The sequence below is a fragment of the Podarcis cretensis genome (genome assembly GCF_951804945.1).
Source record: "Podarcis cretensis genome assembly, chromosome: 16".
In the NCBI taxonomy this organism is placed as follows: Eukaryota; Metazoa; Chordata; class Lepidosauria; order Squamata; family Lacertidae; genus Podarcis; species Podarcis cretensis.
Window position 1 is genome coordinate 28,481,589 of NC_137186.1, and position 15,172 is coordinate 28,496,760.

Consider the following 15,172-nt stretch of genomic DNA (forward strand, 5'->3'; position numbering starts at 1 on the left):
TCAAGAATCTGTTTACAAAAAAGGCACATTTTAGCTTTAGATAAGGAAACTCCTCCTTGGGCAAGCTGCATAGGTTACTTCTCTTATATCTTTGTGTTCTTCGCATGTTATGAAAACAGAACTTGGCCAGATTGTGCAGGCCTCGCTACAGGAGGACATGGCCAAAATCTAGGATATGTGAAATTGGTAAATAGCTGCCAGTCACACTTGGGTCACTCACTTCAGATGAGAAGATGTTTTACTCTGCAATCTTGTGCCATAAGTGAAAAACATGCAAAACTGTTGCTCTTAATTGTTTTTTCTTTTTTTTTTTGTATTGGGATATTTAAACTAGATGTATTAGTGTTAATTGAATTTTTCCTGTTTTTTAAAGGAACTTGTCTGCTATTAATGTAAGCTGCCTTGGAATAGCACTGCTCTTGAAAGCCTGCTTAGAAATACTTGAAACCAACCATACTTACCCCCTGTTTATTTTGTTGTTTTTGGTAGTTCCTAGTCCAGCTGCAGCTACAATGCCTCGTACCCCCCTGAGCCCAAGTCCTCTTAAAACCCCTCCTGCAGCAGCAGTATCTCCAATGCAGGTAAATGTGTGTTTACTAACTGGAAGAGACTGTGAAGACTGATGTACAGTCGTACCTTGGTTTTCAAACAGCTTAGTTCTTGAATGTTTTGGCTCCCAAACGCCACATACCCGGAAGTGACTGTTCCAGTTTGGGAACTATTTTTAGAAGCTGAATGTCCAGCGGGGCTTCCACAGCTTCTGATAGGCTATAGGAGCTTCCTGCAGCCAATCAGAAGCTGCACTTTGGTTTCCAAGCATTTTGGAAGTCAAACTGACTTCTGGAACGGATTCTGTTCGACGTCCAAGGTACAACTTTATTGGAATTTGTAATGGTGTTAGCATGATGCAAAATCAAGAGAAGGTTTTGCAGTAAAAATTGTGCATTAAATTTGTCATTCATAATTGCATCCTGACCTTCTCCACAGATTTCAGAGTGACATACATGGATTTTCTCCTCTTTTTGATCCTCAACAACCATTAGAGGCAGGTTACACTGAGACAGTGACTAGCACAGTTGACCTAGTGGCCAGATTCAGATGTAAGGTTTCCAAATCTCTGACATATGGTTTGGAGTGGCAATGAACTTGAATAGTCTTCCACCCATTCCCCTGTCCTCTCTTTCAGCCACTTAGTTTGCTCAGTCACAGATATCTGAACCTGCAAACTGAGACTTAAGTACTTCCTACAAATTGGCTCGATCGTGGTGGACAGTCTTTGTTTGTAGAGAGTGCCTAAACAGTTTAAAGTAGCACAAGGAAGCAGGTTTAACAAACCAGGAAGTCACTGCTGCAACTGAGTGTGAGAAGAGAATGGAAGAGGAAAGAACATTCATGCTCTTGCTTGTTCCCAATCCACAAAACCTTGGTTTGTAAGACCTGGGAATGTTGCATTTGAATCTGGCCAGTGAGCTCCAGGGTGTCCCTAGTTCAAGTTCTTGTTCCCTACAACTGTTATGTCATTTAGCCTTCAAGCCAGTTGAGAGTACTTAGACCAGCAGTTCAGACATGAGAACTATTATTATAGTTAATAGTTTATTATTATTCTGCAATTAAAATGCCCAGCTGCTCTCTCACCAGACCTGTGAAGTAGGCCACCAAGTCACATTTTATAAACAGGGAACTGCAAACTCTAGTACTGTTGTCTTTACTGATTTTTTTTTATATAGTTTTACTCAAGGTGTAAACCTGATGAAAAAAATAGTCCACATTGCTGGCTGTGCTGAATTTGAACCTATGTCCAGGGATCACAATAGTGCTTCTGTGTGGGTTTTGCTTGTCTTAATATTTTTTGTAAAAGGCAGACAGGGTTGGTCATCATATTTGAAATAACTTATCTCTCCATTAATAGTTCTTGTTTTCCTTCAGAGGCATTCCATAAGTGGACCAATATCTGCTTCCAAGCCCCTCACAACTCTGTCAGACAAAAGGCCAAGTTATGCAGAAATCCCAGTGCAAGGTAGGTGTTTTGCCTCTGTTAACATTATTTCACTAAAGCTCCCCGAGAGTTCTCCTGAAGTTAAAAAAAAAAGAAAAGCACACTGAATAAGAGAGCGTAGATGAGGCTCTTTTGACACATGAGCTCCCTTTCTTTTGAGTACAGCAAAGTATTGTTCATATAGAGGGCTTAATGTCCTTCATTACCTTACCCCCGCTCCTGCAAAAGGAAGATGCAAAGCATAAAAGCTCAATAACATACTGTTAATTAGGGCTATGTATTATTTCAATTTCCTTCTTTCCATGCTCACCTGATCTGTTTCCTTTTACTTTATGCCAGTTTGCACTGAGCTACACTGGGCAGAGGTGAGACAGGGAGGGCTAGACTGACTTTAAAAAAGGAGAACTACAATAAATTATACTACCATATGGTCACAGTGGAATAATTGTTTGGGCAACAGGTGCATAGAAGTCATAAAGGCCACAGTCTTTGCAGATAAGGGTATAGCGCTTGAATATGCTAAAATCAATACTTAATCAGTGCTTGTATAATTAAAAAAACAAAGAAATGTTTTATTAAAACAAAAAAAATTCCTTCCAGTAGCACCTTAAAGACCAACTAAGTCAGTTCTTGGTATGAGCTTTCGTGTGCATGCACACTTCTTCAGATACACTGCAAATGTTTTATTGTTATGAAAGCCACCTTAGGAGCAAGAGGAATTATTTCTAAAGCAGAACAGTAAGTAAAGCTAAAAACAGGCCCACCCCATGTATTTATAAGCAAGTAGATTTTAGGAGCATTCACTAGCTGCCTTCCTATCATCTGGTTGTCAGCATGGTGTGCGAAAAAGAAAGAGGGAGGAAGAGGATGAGAGAGAGCCTAAAATAGTACATTCCAGGTACTGTTCTATTATTTTTCTGTTTCTGAGAGTTTGACCTCCAATGTAGGACAAAACAAAAAACCCCAGAAAACTGCTGTTCTCCACTTCTTGATTGTGGCGGAGTCAGCTGGCCAATTATGCAATGCTAAGATCTGTTGGGATGCGGGTGGCCCTGTGGGTAAAACCTCAGTGCCTAGGACTTGCCGATCGCATGGTCAGCGGTTCGAATCCCCGCGGCGGGGCGAGCTCCCGTCTTTTGCTCCCAGCTCCTGCCCCACCTAGCAGTTCGAAAGCATCCCTAAGTGCAAGTAGATAAATAGGTACCGCTTTATAGCGGGAAGGTAAACGGCGTTTCCGTGTGCTGCGCTGGTGCTGGCTCGCCAGAGCAGCTTCGTCACGCTGGCCATGTGACCCGGAAGTGTCTCCGGACAGCGCTGGCTCCCGACCTCTTAAGTGAGATGAGCGCACAACCCTACAGTCGGACACGACTGGCCCGTATGGGCAGGGGTACCTTTACCTTTACCTTTAAGATCTGTCTGGGCATCCTAACTAACTACAGGAGGAAGTGAATGATGGACTGGTGCCTGCATTTGTTGAGATGTCCCTTGCGCACTAGTGGAACTGCACTTGATATCTGCAGGAAAGTGTAGGAGCCTGTGTGGATTTTCAAGACTCAAGAACAAAGCTTGCTGGGAGAGGACAGCAATTTGTTCTCTGCTGCCACAGATATCAAGGCTAGATCTAATTACCTAAGTTATGGGAAGGTAGATTTTGGTTATTTGTTTAGATTATTTTTATACACCTGTGCTCAAGCCACAGGACAGTTTACAACAGTATCAGATAAGATAAGATCAAATAGAATCCATAAAAACACACAGTCCATCAAGTACATAATACAGTAAAGGTAAAAGGTAAAGGACCGCTGGGCGGTTAAGTCTAGTCAAAGGCGACTATGGGGTTGCGGTGCTCATCTCGCTTTCAGGCTGAGGGAGCTGGGGTTTGTCCACAGACAGCTTTCTGGGCCATGTAGCCAGCAGGACTAAACCGCTTGTGGTGCAACAGGACACTGTGACAGAAACCAGAGCACACAGAAATGCCGTTTACCTTCCCACCTATTTATCTACTTGCGCTGGTGTGCTTTCAAACTGCTACGTTGGCAGGAGCTGGGACAGAGCAAGGGGAGCTCACTCTTTCGTGGGGAATAGAACCGTGACCTTCGGATTGGCAAGCCCAAGAGGCCACAGTGCCACCCGCATAAAGTAACTCATCGCAACTCGCTAAATAGCAATTTACCAATAGCAGAATCAACTAATCCATTTATCTTAACAATTCTGTGGCTGAAGAATGGTTCAAGAATGGCACTAATGCCTATGAGTGGGTGGTGGGCTGTTCTGTTATCAGAGGCCTTCAGGCAGAGGAAGGGATATACTCCCTCTGGAATTCCTACTTGTGTGGCTCTTCCATTTACTTTAAGTGCTATCAGGGCAGTATTTTAATAATGTCCATAACAAAAGGTAAGGCAATGTTGAAAAAGCCCTTTTTGTGTTGAAGAAACAAGGATTATATGTTCACTGTTTACTTCTCCATTTCCTGGTGCTGGTCAACTTGTTCTGCCTATAAACTTTTCCTTTCAAAGTGCCCTTCCTGTAAGAATGAATAGCTCTCGTGTAATGGGTGTAGTTCTTTGATTTATGTCTGGGGGCTTTTAAAATAGAAATTTCTCAAGAATAGCTTTCTTAGGGCCAAGCAGTAGGCTTCCTTTTCTGCCTTGACAAATGTCACCTAAACACCTACAATGTAAAGATTTTTCCAGGGATGAAATAGTGTTTTGTGCTAAGTTTTTATTCAGTTATGCTTTGAATAGTTTTGGGGTGATATTATACTCAGAGCAAAGTAAATTTTAAACACACTTGATGTTTAACAGAAACTAATAAGGCACTCCCTACACAGTGGGTGGCCAACCTGTGGAATAGCTGACACAGATTTGTAGCCGTTTGTGTCCCTTTTGGACTGGGCTGAAAAGTGCTGTGGACTGGGCCATCGCGTAGCATCAGGCTTGAACTTCAGTTATTAAAATAACTTATAGCCTACCCTTCCACTGCAGCTCAGGGCAGATTGCAACAGTTAAAATTAAATAAATATAAGCAATTAAACAGCTGCAATATGGTAAAACAAAAGGAGAGACAGCAGATAAACAGCTTTTTTTTAAAAAAACAACAACCTGGGATCAGTTTAAAAACCTTGTCCTAGCAGGTCAGATCCCTGCTGGAACAAAAAAGTATTTGTTGGACCCAGAGGGTCATGACAGACGGAGCCAGCTGAATCTCCCATGACTAGAAGTTCAACAGCCAAGAAGGGCGCCACTTGAAAGGCTCTATCCCACAGACAAGTCAAATGCCACCAGTACACAAAGAACAGCCTTCTCTCCTCCACCCCCCAAAAACCCATAAATGGATGGCCAGGCTTATACACAAGGAAGCAGCTCTTAAAATACTCTGTGCCCCAGGCTTTAAAGGATATCGCTAGCACCTTAAATTGTGCCTGGAAACAAACTGCTAACCAGTGCAACTGATGTAGTGTGCAAGTGCCAATCAACATCCTTGCTGCTGCATTCTGGGCCAATTACCTGATTTCCAGCCAATCAAAGGCATGAATGTTGTTGCATAGGTACTGTATTGGGCAGTGGACTGGGACACTTGTGATCTTTGGAATCTATTTGTGTTAATGATGTGGCCGCCACAGATCTACACAAACAGAGTAGCTTTTCACTGTCAGCTCTGTAAACCCAAGCTGCCCTGGCCCCCTAAAGGCAATATGTATACAGATTTTCCTCTCCTTTGGCCATGCCATTGTATAAAAGAGTTGGATGACTTCTCCAGATTGGGTCAAGATGTAAAAAGACATTTCAGAATGGAGTGGCATGGGGGCGGGATTCAAGGGACAGAGCTGGGGGATGGGGGGCAGAGTCCAGTCAGCATTTGCAAAAGCCCATCTGACTGGTGACCAATTAGTAAGGGAGTTGAGCCATTGTGAGATTATTCTTAAGTCTTTGTTGCTTCTAAGCAATTGCACCTGTTGTTGAGCCTGGCCTACACTTGCAGCAGCAGAATATGAGTTGGCTAAAATGAACTTTACTCGAGGAAGAAGATACTATTTTTTTTTTAAATGATATTTATTAAGATTTTCCATAAAATCTTTTCCCCAATAACATCTTTTCAGGACTTCCCCTCCCCTCCCCCTCCTGTATTCCAATTCTTACAAATAAACAAAAAAAATTTCAACAAGTTCTTATCCCAAATTTAAACTCATTATCATTGACTCAATTTTAAAAATATTTTCCCATCCCCTAAAATCGACCTGTTCCCTTCCACGAGTTCCCCCTTTAATATGCAATACAGATTACAATAGAAGAAAAATAAAAAAATAATTTTACGCCCTTTGGATTCCAAATTTCCCTCCCCCCTTTCCCGGTTGCGTTCCCAATGTTCCTCGATGTCTGATATCTTCCTGGAGTTCCCACATCTCTCTAAACCATAGTCCTTTCCCAGTCATCTTTAGTTTCGAATGTCCAATCTTGGAAGGAGTCTGTCTCAAAAAAGGCCCATTTCTTCCATCCAGATTTTTATATCTAGGGGTGAAAGCTCCAATTTTATTCCTTTAAACCTGTCAAATCTGGATGTCCCAAATGTTCCCACTTCCAACTTTGTCCAGTTCTTATTATTTTTGTTGTTCTTGTTGATCTCACTCCTCCTTTTTTTTTTTTTCTTTTTCCCTGTTCTCCTGCACAAATGTTCCAAATCCAAAAGCTTCTAATTCCTCTGCAGAGGCTTGTTATTCAAGAACAAAACATTACGTCAAGTCCTTTTCATTCTTCAATAGATAAATCTATTGTCTCCTTTAGTGCGTAGACCTCTGTAGACAAAATAGTGTTCCATTTCTGCAGTTTCCCAGGAGATAAAAAGTTCTGGTCAAATTCCACGCCAACAATACTTGTAATGTCCCTCGGCTCCTCTAGGTGGATTGCAATAACTAAATTCCCTTCCAGATCACGTCCACCAGTCAAAATAACTTGTTATTCCTTGTTTGTAACAATTTGTATCCAATTTATAACAAATGTAACCGGCAAAGTCCTCGTCAAAGATCTCTGTTTTATTCTTCCGCTTTGAAAGCTCTTTGACAGCTGTCAAAACCTCTATTTCTCTTCTCCCGGCGCTCTCACAAATCGCTCCCAGGGTTCCGGGGGGTGGGGGGTGGGTTGCTTTTTAATTCAATTCCACCTTTCTCCTCCAGCTCAGTCTTATGATTTTCCCTCGCGAAATTAATAACTTTGTCAAAATAGGGTTGCACTCGATCTTAGTTGTCAAATCCTTTGCTTTAACTCTTCTACAACAGGGGGGGGGGGCTGACTTCCTTTTTGCGCCTTCCCCGCTCGCTCCGAATTTTTTTAAAAAATTTATCCCCCTTTTTAGTCCAGGTTCCGATTACTCACGGGTTATTCTTTTAAGTCCAGATTTTCAATAGAAGAAGTCAGCGCTCTCCGTCGAATGGCATGCGGCTTCGCACCCCCCCCCCTGTCACCTGCTCCGCAGCCTTTAAAAAGGCTCCTTCGCGGGTCGGGGGGGCGCAAAAGATGCCAGCCGAGTCATCATGTCCATGGGTTTCAGCGCCCATGGTTTTTGAGGGTCCCCGCGTCGCCGGTGCGGTAGGACCCAGCCCCTGCCGAGCAGGCTCCCTCCGGAGCTCGGAGGGAGTCCGCCATTCGGCGATGGCGCCAACCCGGAAGTCAGAAGATACTATTTTTGAATGCATTGCCTATGTAAGAAAAAAAACACCTCCCTTCAAGTCAAGAAGCAGGCTGTCTTAGAGCCTGTCACCCTGATATGCTAGCCTCTTACTTGGAAGCAGTTTTTCTTTTTCTTTTTTAAAAATAACAGAGCATACAAAATGGCATTGCTCTCCTGCTGTGGTGAAGTCCATTCTATCTTCTCATTTTCTAAGACCAGGCCTGAAGCTTGTGGTAATGAAATGCCTTTTCTTTATTCCCTCTCTGCACAGATCATTTGCTGAGAACTTCCTCAACCAGCAGACCAGCTTCCCTGCCAAGAGTTCCTGCTATGGAAAGTGCCAAATCTATTTCTGGTAATAATTATGCCATGCTAATAAGGTGGTGCTTCAGTCACAGAGTCTTGGTGTGCAATGCCACCAGCTTCTTTTGAAACAGTTTTGTTAGTCTTTTCTGACATCACAGCAGTAAGTAAAGTTGGTAGAGTTCCATATTGACACTGTAGGTGAATCTCGCCCACATTGCAGGGGGAAAGCAGCCTTAGTGACTGAGGGTGGGTTTCCTCTTTCAGTTTAAAGGTATATGCCCTTGCTATTCTTTATGTGCATTTGATGGAAATTAAGAGAATTAAAACTGGCAGTCTAGATTTGTTCCTCATTGCAGCAGAGAGAAAGAGTGCTGTGTGCCTTCATGTTTGTCCTCTGTTACACAGTATGTGATTTTGAATAGAACATAGAACATTTTTGTGACTACCCGTGTTCTACAAAAACTAAATCCCTGCAATCAGTCCTCTGTAGAGAAAAATAGTTAGAAGGCTTCAAAATCTGCCTCTTCCGGAGAAGGAGTCCTGACATGTTAGGCCCTTAGAAGATATTCCAAAACTTTGGAACGGTTATATTTAAAAGCAAAAACTCAAGTCTTGCTTCTTCAGGAAAAATTAATGCCATCTTTATATTTGATAGGAGAGATTTCTGTTGGTGTGATAGAGAACTTAAAAGTTTTGTACAATTCAGTAGAAAATTAGTTACTCATTATCTAGATTTTTGCAAAGGCTCTTAGTTTTCTTTTATGAGAAAGAGAAAGAAATGGTGTCTAAGGTGTTTTTCCATTTCAGTGTCTCGGCGAAGCAGTGAAGAAATCAAGCGGGACATCAGTGCCCCTGATGGAGCATCTCCAGCCTCTCTTATAGCAATGGGGACCACTTCACCACAGCTGTCTCTCTCGTCTTCACCTACAGCATCCGTCACCCCTACGACACGCAATCGAATAAGGTACACCTCATTGCTACACAGCCTGTCCTATATTTCATACAGGGATTTTCTTGCAGCCTTGCCCTTTGGAAGACATCAGTCGCTTTTGCTAGATAATCAGTAAGCTTCTTCTGTAATGGAGTAGCAGCAGACTTCAGCGGGTTTGCTCCTCATTTTGGGTAGGTGCATCAGCTGCCCAGCATTCCTTTTGCACATCAGTTTCAGGAAAGTGATGCTATCTGATGGGACTTGCAAGGAAATGGCCAAGTCAGTCCAAGTCAAGTGGGCCCTTCTGGAAGGCAGGAACTCTCTGGCAGCTGAACAAACAAGTTGATACCCAAAGCTCACCAGGAAGTCTTCCTTCCTTACTTCCTTTCCTGGACAGATGTCTCTTTCTCCTCTCCCACTTATGGTGGTCTTGAGTTTGGGGCTGGTGCATGGCAGATCCTTGCACTTGCCAGCAAGGCTGCTGATCAAGACCTTCCTTGCTGGAACTGCCTTTGACCACTTCCCTGGACTTCATAGAATCATAGCAAAGTGGAGTTGGAAGGGACCCCGAGGGTAATCTAATCCAAATCTCCGCAATGCAGGAATCTGCATTGAGGAGAGCATGTTTGGACTGCAGGAATGAGAACTGCTGCTTCGGTCTCCCCCCTGTCTCCCTTTTGCTTGAGCTGGGCTGCAGATCAGCCTCCATGGACCCCTTTGCACAGTGTCACCTGAGCACTGGAGGCAGCTGGATGTGTTGGCGGAGCTGCCTAAGCAGCCCTTGTTTCCTCTTCCCTCCAGACTTTAGGACCCCCGGCATGCATGCGTTGAGGGGTGGCCAGACCAACTGCTTCAAACGGAAATACCAGTGAACACATCCAGTTTTGAGCAAGGTGTGCATGGAGAATAGAGATTGTTGTAAACAGCAATTCTGAATAAGAGCTGCATTGAAGGAGGAAAAGTTGCTTTGTTTATTTCCTCATACTTAAATCCCACCCCCCCACCCCCAGTGGGAGAACAGCGTGGCTAACAGTCTGGCGGAACCATAAATAATAGCATGAGTAGCTGGGTTAGGAAGAGGGTGGATTACATTCCAAAGGGTTTCACCTTGCTAAGTGAGGGACATGGGAGAGGCAGAGAAGTGAGAACGAACACCACTCATTGGCTCTACTGTGAGCTGTTTGGTGACTGTAACAAATATGATTTGTGCAGGGGAGGGGTGATTCAGTACTTCTCTTGCTTAACTCTGTGGTGTGTGTAGGAACTAGCAGTCAAATGACTGAGCTACTTTATTGGGGGTGGCTTGGAGAGGTGGGGAAGAGGTGTGTGCAAACAGTTTAGGGAGGTTTTTTTTGGGCAGCTTCAAGTTAAGTTGGAGGTGATTTCTCCCCTCCCCTCCCCCTTTCACTGTTGCCTCTTATTCCCCTGCCAGATCTCTCCCCCCCCCCCCCCCCCACTTCTGCACTTGGCTTCTTGGCATATTCATAAATCTTTTAGATCTTTAATTGGCCCTTTAATTGGTTGTCTGGCATTGCAGTTCCATAGGTCAGCTGAATAAAACTATTGTTTCAAATTATGTTATCAATCAGACAGTTGCTAGTGGCTGTTTGTGGGGACATGTGCTGACTGTAAAATGTTAGTTGGGTGTCATTTAGGTGTAGAAGAACAGTATAAATGCAAAAGGAAACCTGTTTGATTTGTAATATTTGTTGGGCTTTAAACATTGAGACAAGAATATCCTGTGGATTAGAAGTGTAAATCTAAACAAGGCAGGGAAGGCTTCTAATGCCAATCTGTGAAACTTAATCAGGCATTGGGTTTGGAATTTAGTTGACCTAGCAGACGCATTTAAAAGATTAATATTTGTTGTAAACTCCTTCTCATTGTGTCCACACCGTTCATTTTATTTGTTTCCTGAAACGCTATTTTCAAAACAAAGAACTTGACATAAACTGTGTTCCTTACTGGAATTTAGAAACAAGCCGTACTGTCCTCTCACAGTGTTATGCATGTTTAGGTTTTTGGTTGTTGTTTTTTAAGAAAATTCTGACTCGAGGTTCTTTTTCTGTTCTTACTTACAAAGAAGTCTAATTTTTTTCTTTTTCCTAAATCGTATTTCTGTTGGTTCTGCTCTCTAGTCTGCTCTGGCTTAAAAGTGTTAGCATCTGGTTTATATAATATATAGTGTGAAGATAATCTGAAAGATTTCAGTTTTATGTTTCATTCAAGTCTGTATGGTTCCCAGTCCAGATTAGACTTTTTCCTGCTCACTTCACTGTTCATTCCACTTACACAATCTGCAAAATCCAAACCTTGCAATCATGACCATTTTACCCTACTTCAGTGACCAACCATCTATATAGAGAAAGAATAGCAGAAATCATACAATTCTATAGCCATACAATTCTATAGCCATACAATACCAACCTTTGGGAGGCTTTGAAAGCAGTCATAAGAGGTATCTGTATCAAAGAAAAATCATATACTATATTAAAAAACAAACCTCTACAACAATAACCAAACTAGAAATGGAAATTTTTGATCTGCTAACTAAATATAAAAGTTAAGGTTCAAAACCCCTCCTCAAATTAATTGTACAAAGGAGAGAGAAAACTATTTAGTAATTAATAATGCACTAGTATTGTCATGTTATACATGAAATAATGTTTTTATGAGTATGGAGGTAAAAACTCTTAGACTTGGCAAACAGGTGTAAAAAAACCCTAAGTCAAAAGCACACAGTATTCAAAAGCATGAAGGCACCAAACATTCTCTACCAAAGACATCTGCTCAGAATTTTCCTCTTTTTATTCTAAAATGTTTAAATTGCAATCATTAAATTAAAAAGATACGCACAATTTCTTAGAAAACTTGCCTAGGCCGTCACTAACTCATTATGAGAAAACCTTTTTAGATAGTCTCATCTCCCTAGAATGTTTCCCCTTTGTTTTCGTTTAAACCAATTCGTGAACATTGACCACTAATAATGAACCATATGTTATAGATATTACTGCAAGTTTATTATGCTTTTTTAATATATATAATTATCATGAGCAGACTGGGTCTATTTATTTGTATCATTTATTATTCCTATGATCCTTGTTTATAAAACCCAGTAAAAAGTTATTTACCAAAAAAAAAAAAAAGTGTAGCATCTGCTTCAGACAAATCAGGCAACAGAATTATCAAATTGCAATCTGAGGCTGTGAAGAAAGCTTTTAAGGATCTAGTTCTGAAAGAAATACATAATTAGGAAAGTTGATGCACCCTTTAAAAAAAATCACTTTAATGCCTGGAGAAAGGCTTTATCTGAAAACGTAGCAGTGCAGAGTTAACATTGTAAAGATCCCCCCCCCCCATGCAGTATGAAACCCCACCTGCAATCTGAAATGGCAGGTTTCGCTTCTTTGTCTGCTGTGTTTGGCTTAGTTCTCAATGTGAAAGAGTCTTTCCTGCAATGAATGGGAGTTTTGAGAGAGCAGGACCATACTTATGCACAGACCGTGTTCATTTTTCTGTGGGATTATGTACAGTAAGCTAACTGAGGAGGTGTCAGGCTGCTTGAATGCATTGTTTAAACTTTGCTTAAATTGTGCTCCTGAAACCAGTTGTGATTCGTAGAAGCTTTAGGTTTATTTATTTATATTTACATGGTAAGGGCTTCCTCTTCTGGAAATGCGACGTTACAGGAAGCCCTTACCATGTAAGTTCAGTCCTTTTGATAGTCCTTTGCTGTACGCAGTCCTGGATCTAAAACAGCCTTTCCCAACCTAGTGCCCTCCAGGTGTTTAAGACTATAGTTTTCATCAGCCCCTGCCAGCAGTGCTGATGCTGCAGTAGAAAATAAGTCTTTTGTGCTGGTTGTAGTAAATGCGAGTTCAGGTAAACATTTGGAGGGCACAAGGTTGGGGGAGGCTGGTCCCAGAGGGTTAGGGTAGATACACAGCTGCACCCAGAAACAGCAGCTCCTTCTGATTCCCTCCCCCCAGATGGAAAGCATGTATCGTATTTTTCGCTCTATAGGACACACCGGACCACAAGACACACCTAGTTTTTAGAGGGCTAGAGAGGCTTCGAGCGGCTGTGGCAGTTCCCCCACCTCCCGCAGAAGCCCATAGGAGCTGCGCACGGCTCCTGCAGGCGTTTCTACGAGGAGGGAGAAGGACTGGCCATGTCAGTCCCTTCTCCATCCTGGGGAAAAGCCCACAAGAGCCGTGCGGAGTTTGTGTGCGGCTCTTGGGGGCTTTTCCTGCCTGCATTCGCTCCATAGTACACACAGACTTTCCCCCTTAGTTTTTAAGAGGGAAATAGTGTGTCCTGTGGAGCGAAAAATACGGTAATGGAAAGCATCATTCAGCATCATCACATGTCAAATGTCCCTGCCTTCACTTCTGTTCGTGGAGTGGAGGAGTAGAGCCCTACATGCGGTGATGTCACGTCATGCTTTCCTTTACTATCCAGTATTTTGGGGGGACAGAGGTGAACTAGAGCTCCTGCTTTCAGTGGCAGCCGCATGTCTGCACTAGTTCTGCACTCCTAAATCTTGAAGAAGGTAGTCGGTTGACACTTAACACTCTGGCTTTGCCTTCCCTTCAAGGTGACATTCCTAGTCGGTTATGAGTTGCAGGGAGATACCATCAGTTTATTTTCTAAATTCATACTAAAGTTCAGCGTGGCTTAATGTTCACATCATTTGTTCTCAAAGCACCTCTAACTGTGGCTCTGAGGTATTAGAAAAAGGATATGTTTCACAGCTGTCCTCCTCATGAAGTCTCAATCAAATTAATATTTTCCCACTGCACAGAGAAGTGTCCGTGGGCTGCTATCCTTGCTTTGGTTATCTACCTGGGAGTTCAGGGCAAGGAAGCAAGCAGACAGGCAGGCAGGGGGTTGCTGGGAAATTGATCACTTGTCTCTGTGGGGGTGGCTGAAGTGCTGCTGACATATGCCTGGGAGTTGCCTAGTCTCAGCCTAGCAGTGGGAAGACAGAGGGAAGGCCAGAATGAATACAGAACATGGCGCTGCCCACAAAACACAATGCAGTTTTGATAAGAGCGGAATGATATGGAAGGAACTTTCGCTCTGTTAAAAAAATGTTTTGAAGATTCATTTGTATGAACAATGTGAATTTTCTCCTTCACCTCTAGAGAAGAGAGGAAGGACCCTTTGTCAGCTCTGGCCAGAGAATATGGAGGCTCCAAGAGGAATGCTTTGCTGAAGTGGTGTCAGAAGAAAACAGAAGGGTATCAGGTAATGGTTGCTTGTCCTTTCTATAGTGCAAACATGAGAGCATCTGCCAGGAGCACAAGCTGGGCTGCTCCACAGTTCACGGCATCGATCGTGAAGGAACTGGTATGTACTGTCCTGGCAGGAACACAATGCTGCAGGAGCCAGCTCAGCTGTTATTTATAGTCACTCAGTCACTTTGCACAATACAAACGTGTGTGTTCTTCACAGAACGGCTAATCCGCCCATTAAAGCGGGTTAACGGTGCTATCCTGCACATGTCTACTCAGACAGAAGTCCACACTGAGTTCAGTGGGATTTGCTCCCAAGTTAAATATGTATAGCAGGGACATCCAACTTCCAAAAGACTGTGATCTACTCCCAGAATAAAAAACTGGCAGTGATCTACCCAAAGTTGTTGACCTTTTTTTAGGGAGGCAGGTCGAAGTTGTTGAGCTTTTTCTTAAGAGGGCAGGCTGCTCACCGACTGATCGCTGACAGCAATAATTCTGTCTGCTGTTTTTGCAGTCGTACACAAATGAAGGACAGGGCAAGGGGGCAGGGCCAGATGCTCTTTTCCCCCCGCGAAGGAAATTGAGACAGAGTTTGATTGCTAGCTCCCGGGGATCGACTGGTCAACCGGTTGGTAATCCCTGATGTATAGGATTGCAGTCTAAAATGACTAGCTTCCATTTGCCCATTGATAATTCCAAATTAAGAGGAGAACAAAATCTTATTCTAGAGTTAAACCTCTTAAAATGGCAATAATATAGTACATTGGAAGAGGACATTTTATTTTAAAATGCTTTCATATTGCTTTTCATTTTAAAACCACAGGTCTGTGCAGCATAATGTAAAAATTGCAGTACAGTGGTGCCCCACAAGACGAATGCCTCGCAAGACGGAAAACTCGCTAGACGAAAGAGTTTTCCGTTTTGGAGGTGCTTCGCAAAACGAATTTCCTATGGGCTTGCTTTGCAAGACGAAAATGTTTTGCGAGTTCCTGCGGGTTTTTTTCCCTTCCCCCCCCCTTTTTCTAAGCCGCTAAG

General features: G+C 42.8%; 1 protein-coding gene across 1 annotated transcript in view; it reads left to right on the top strand.

Moving 5' to 3' along the window:
- Positions 1 to 15,172, top strand: part of SPECC1L (sperm antigen with calponin homology and coiled-coil domains 1 like) — a 51,944-nt gene that overhangs the window by 25,417 nt on the left and 11,355 nt on the right. The window contains exons 9-13 of the mRNA XM_079956492.1: positions 490 to 581; positions 1,927 to 2,017; positions 7,932 to 8,015; positions 8,774 to 8,930; positions 14,045 to 14,147. Of these exons, the coding sequence (XP_079812618.1) occupies positions 490 to 581; positions 1,927 to 2,017; positions 7,932 to 8,015; positions 8,774 to 8,930; positions 14,045 to 14,147 (527 nt within the window). The remainder of the gene's footprint in view (positions 1 to 489; positions 582 to 1,926; positions 2,018 to 7,931; positions 8,016 to 8,773; positions 8,931 to 14,044; positions 14,148 to 15,172) is intronic.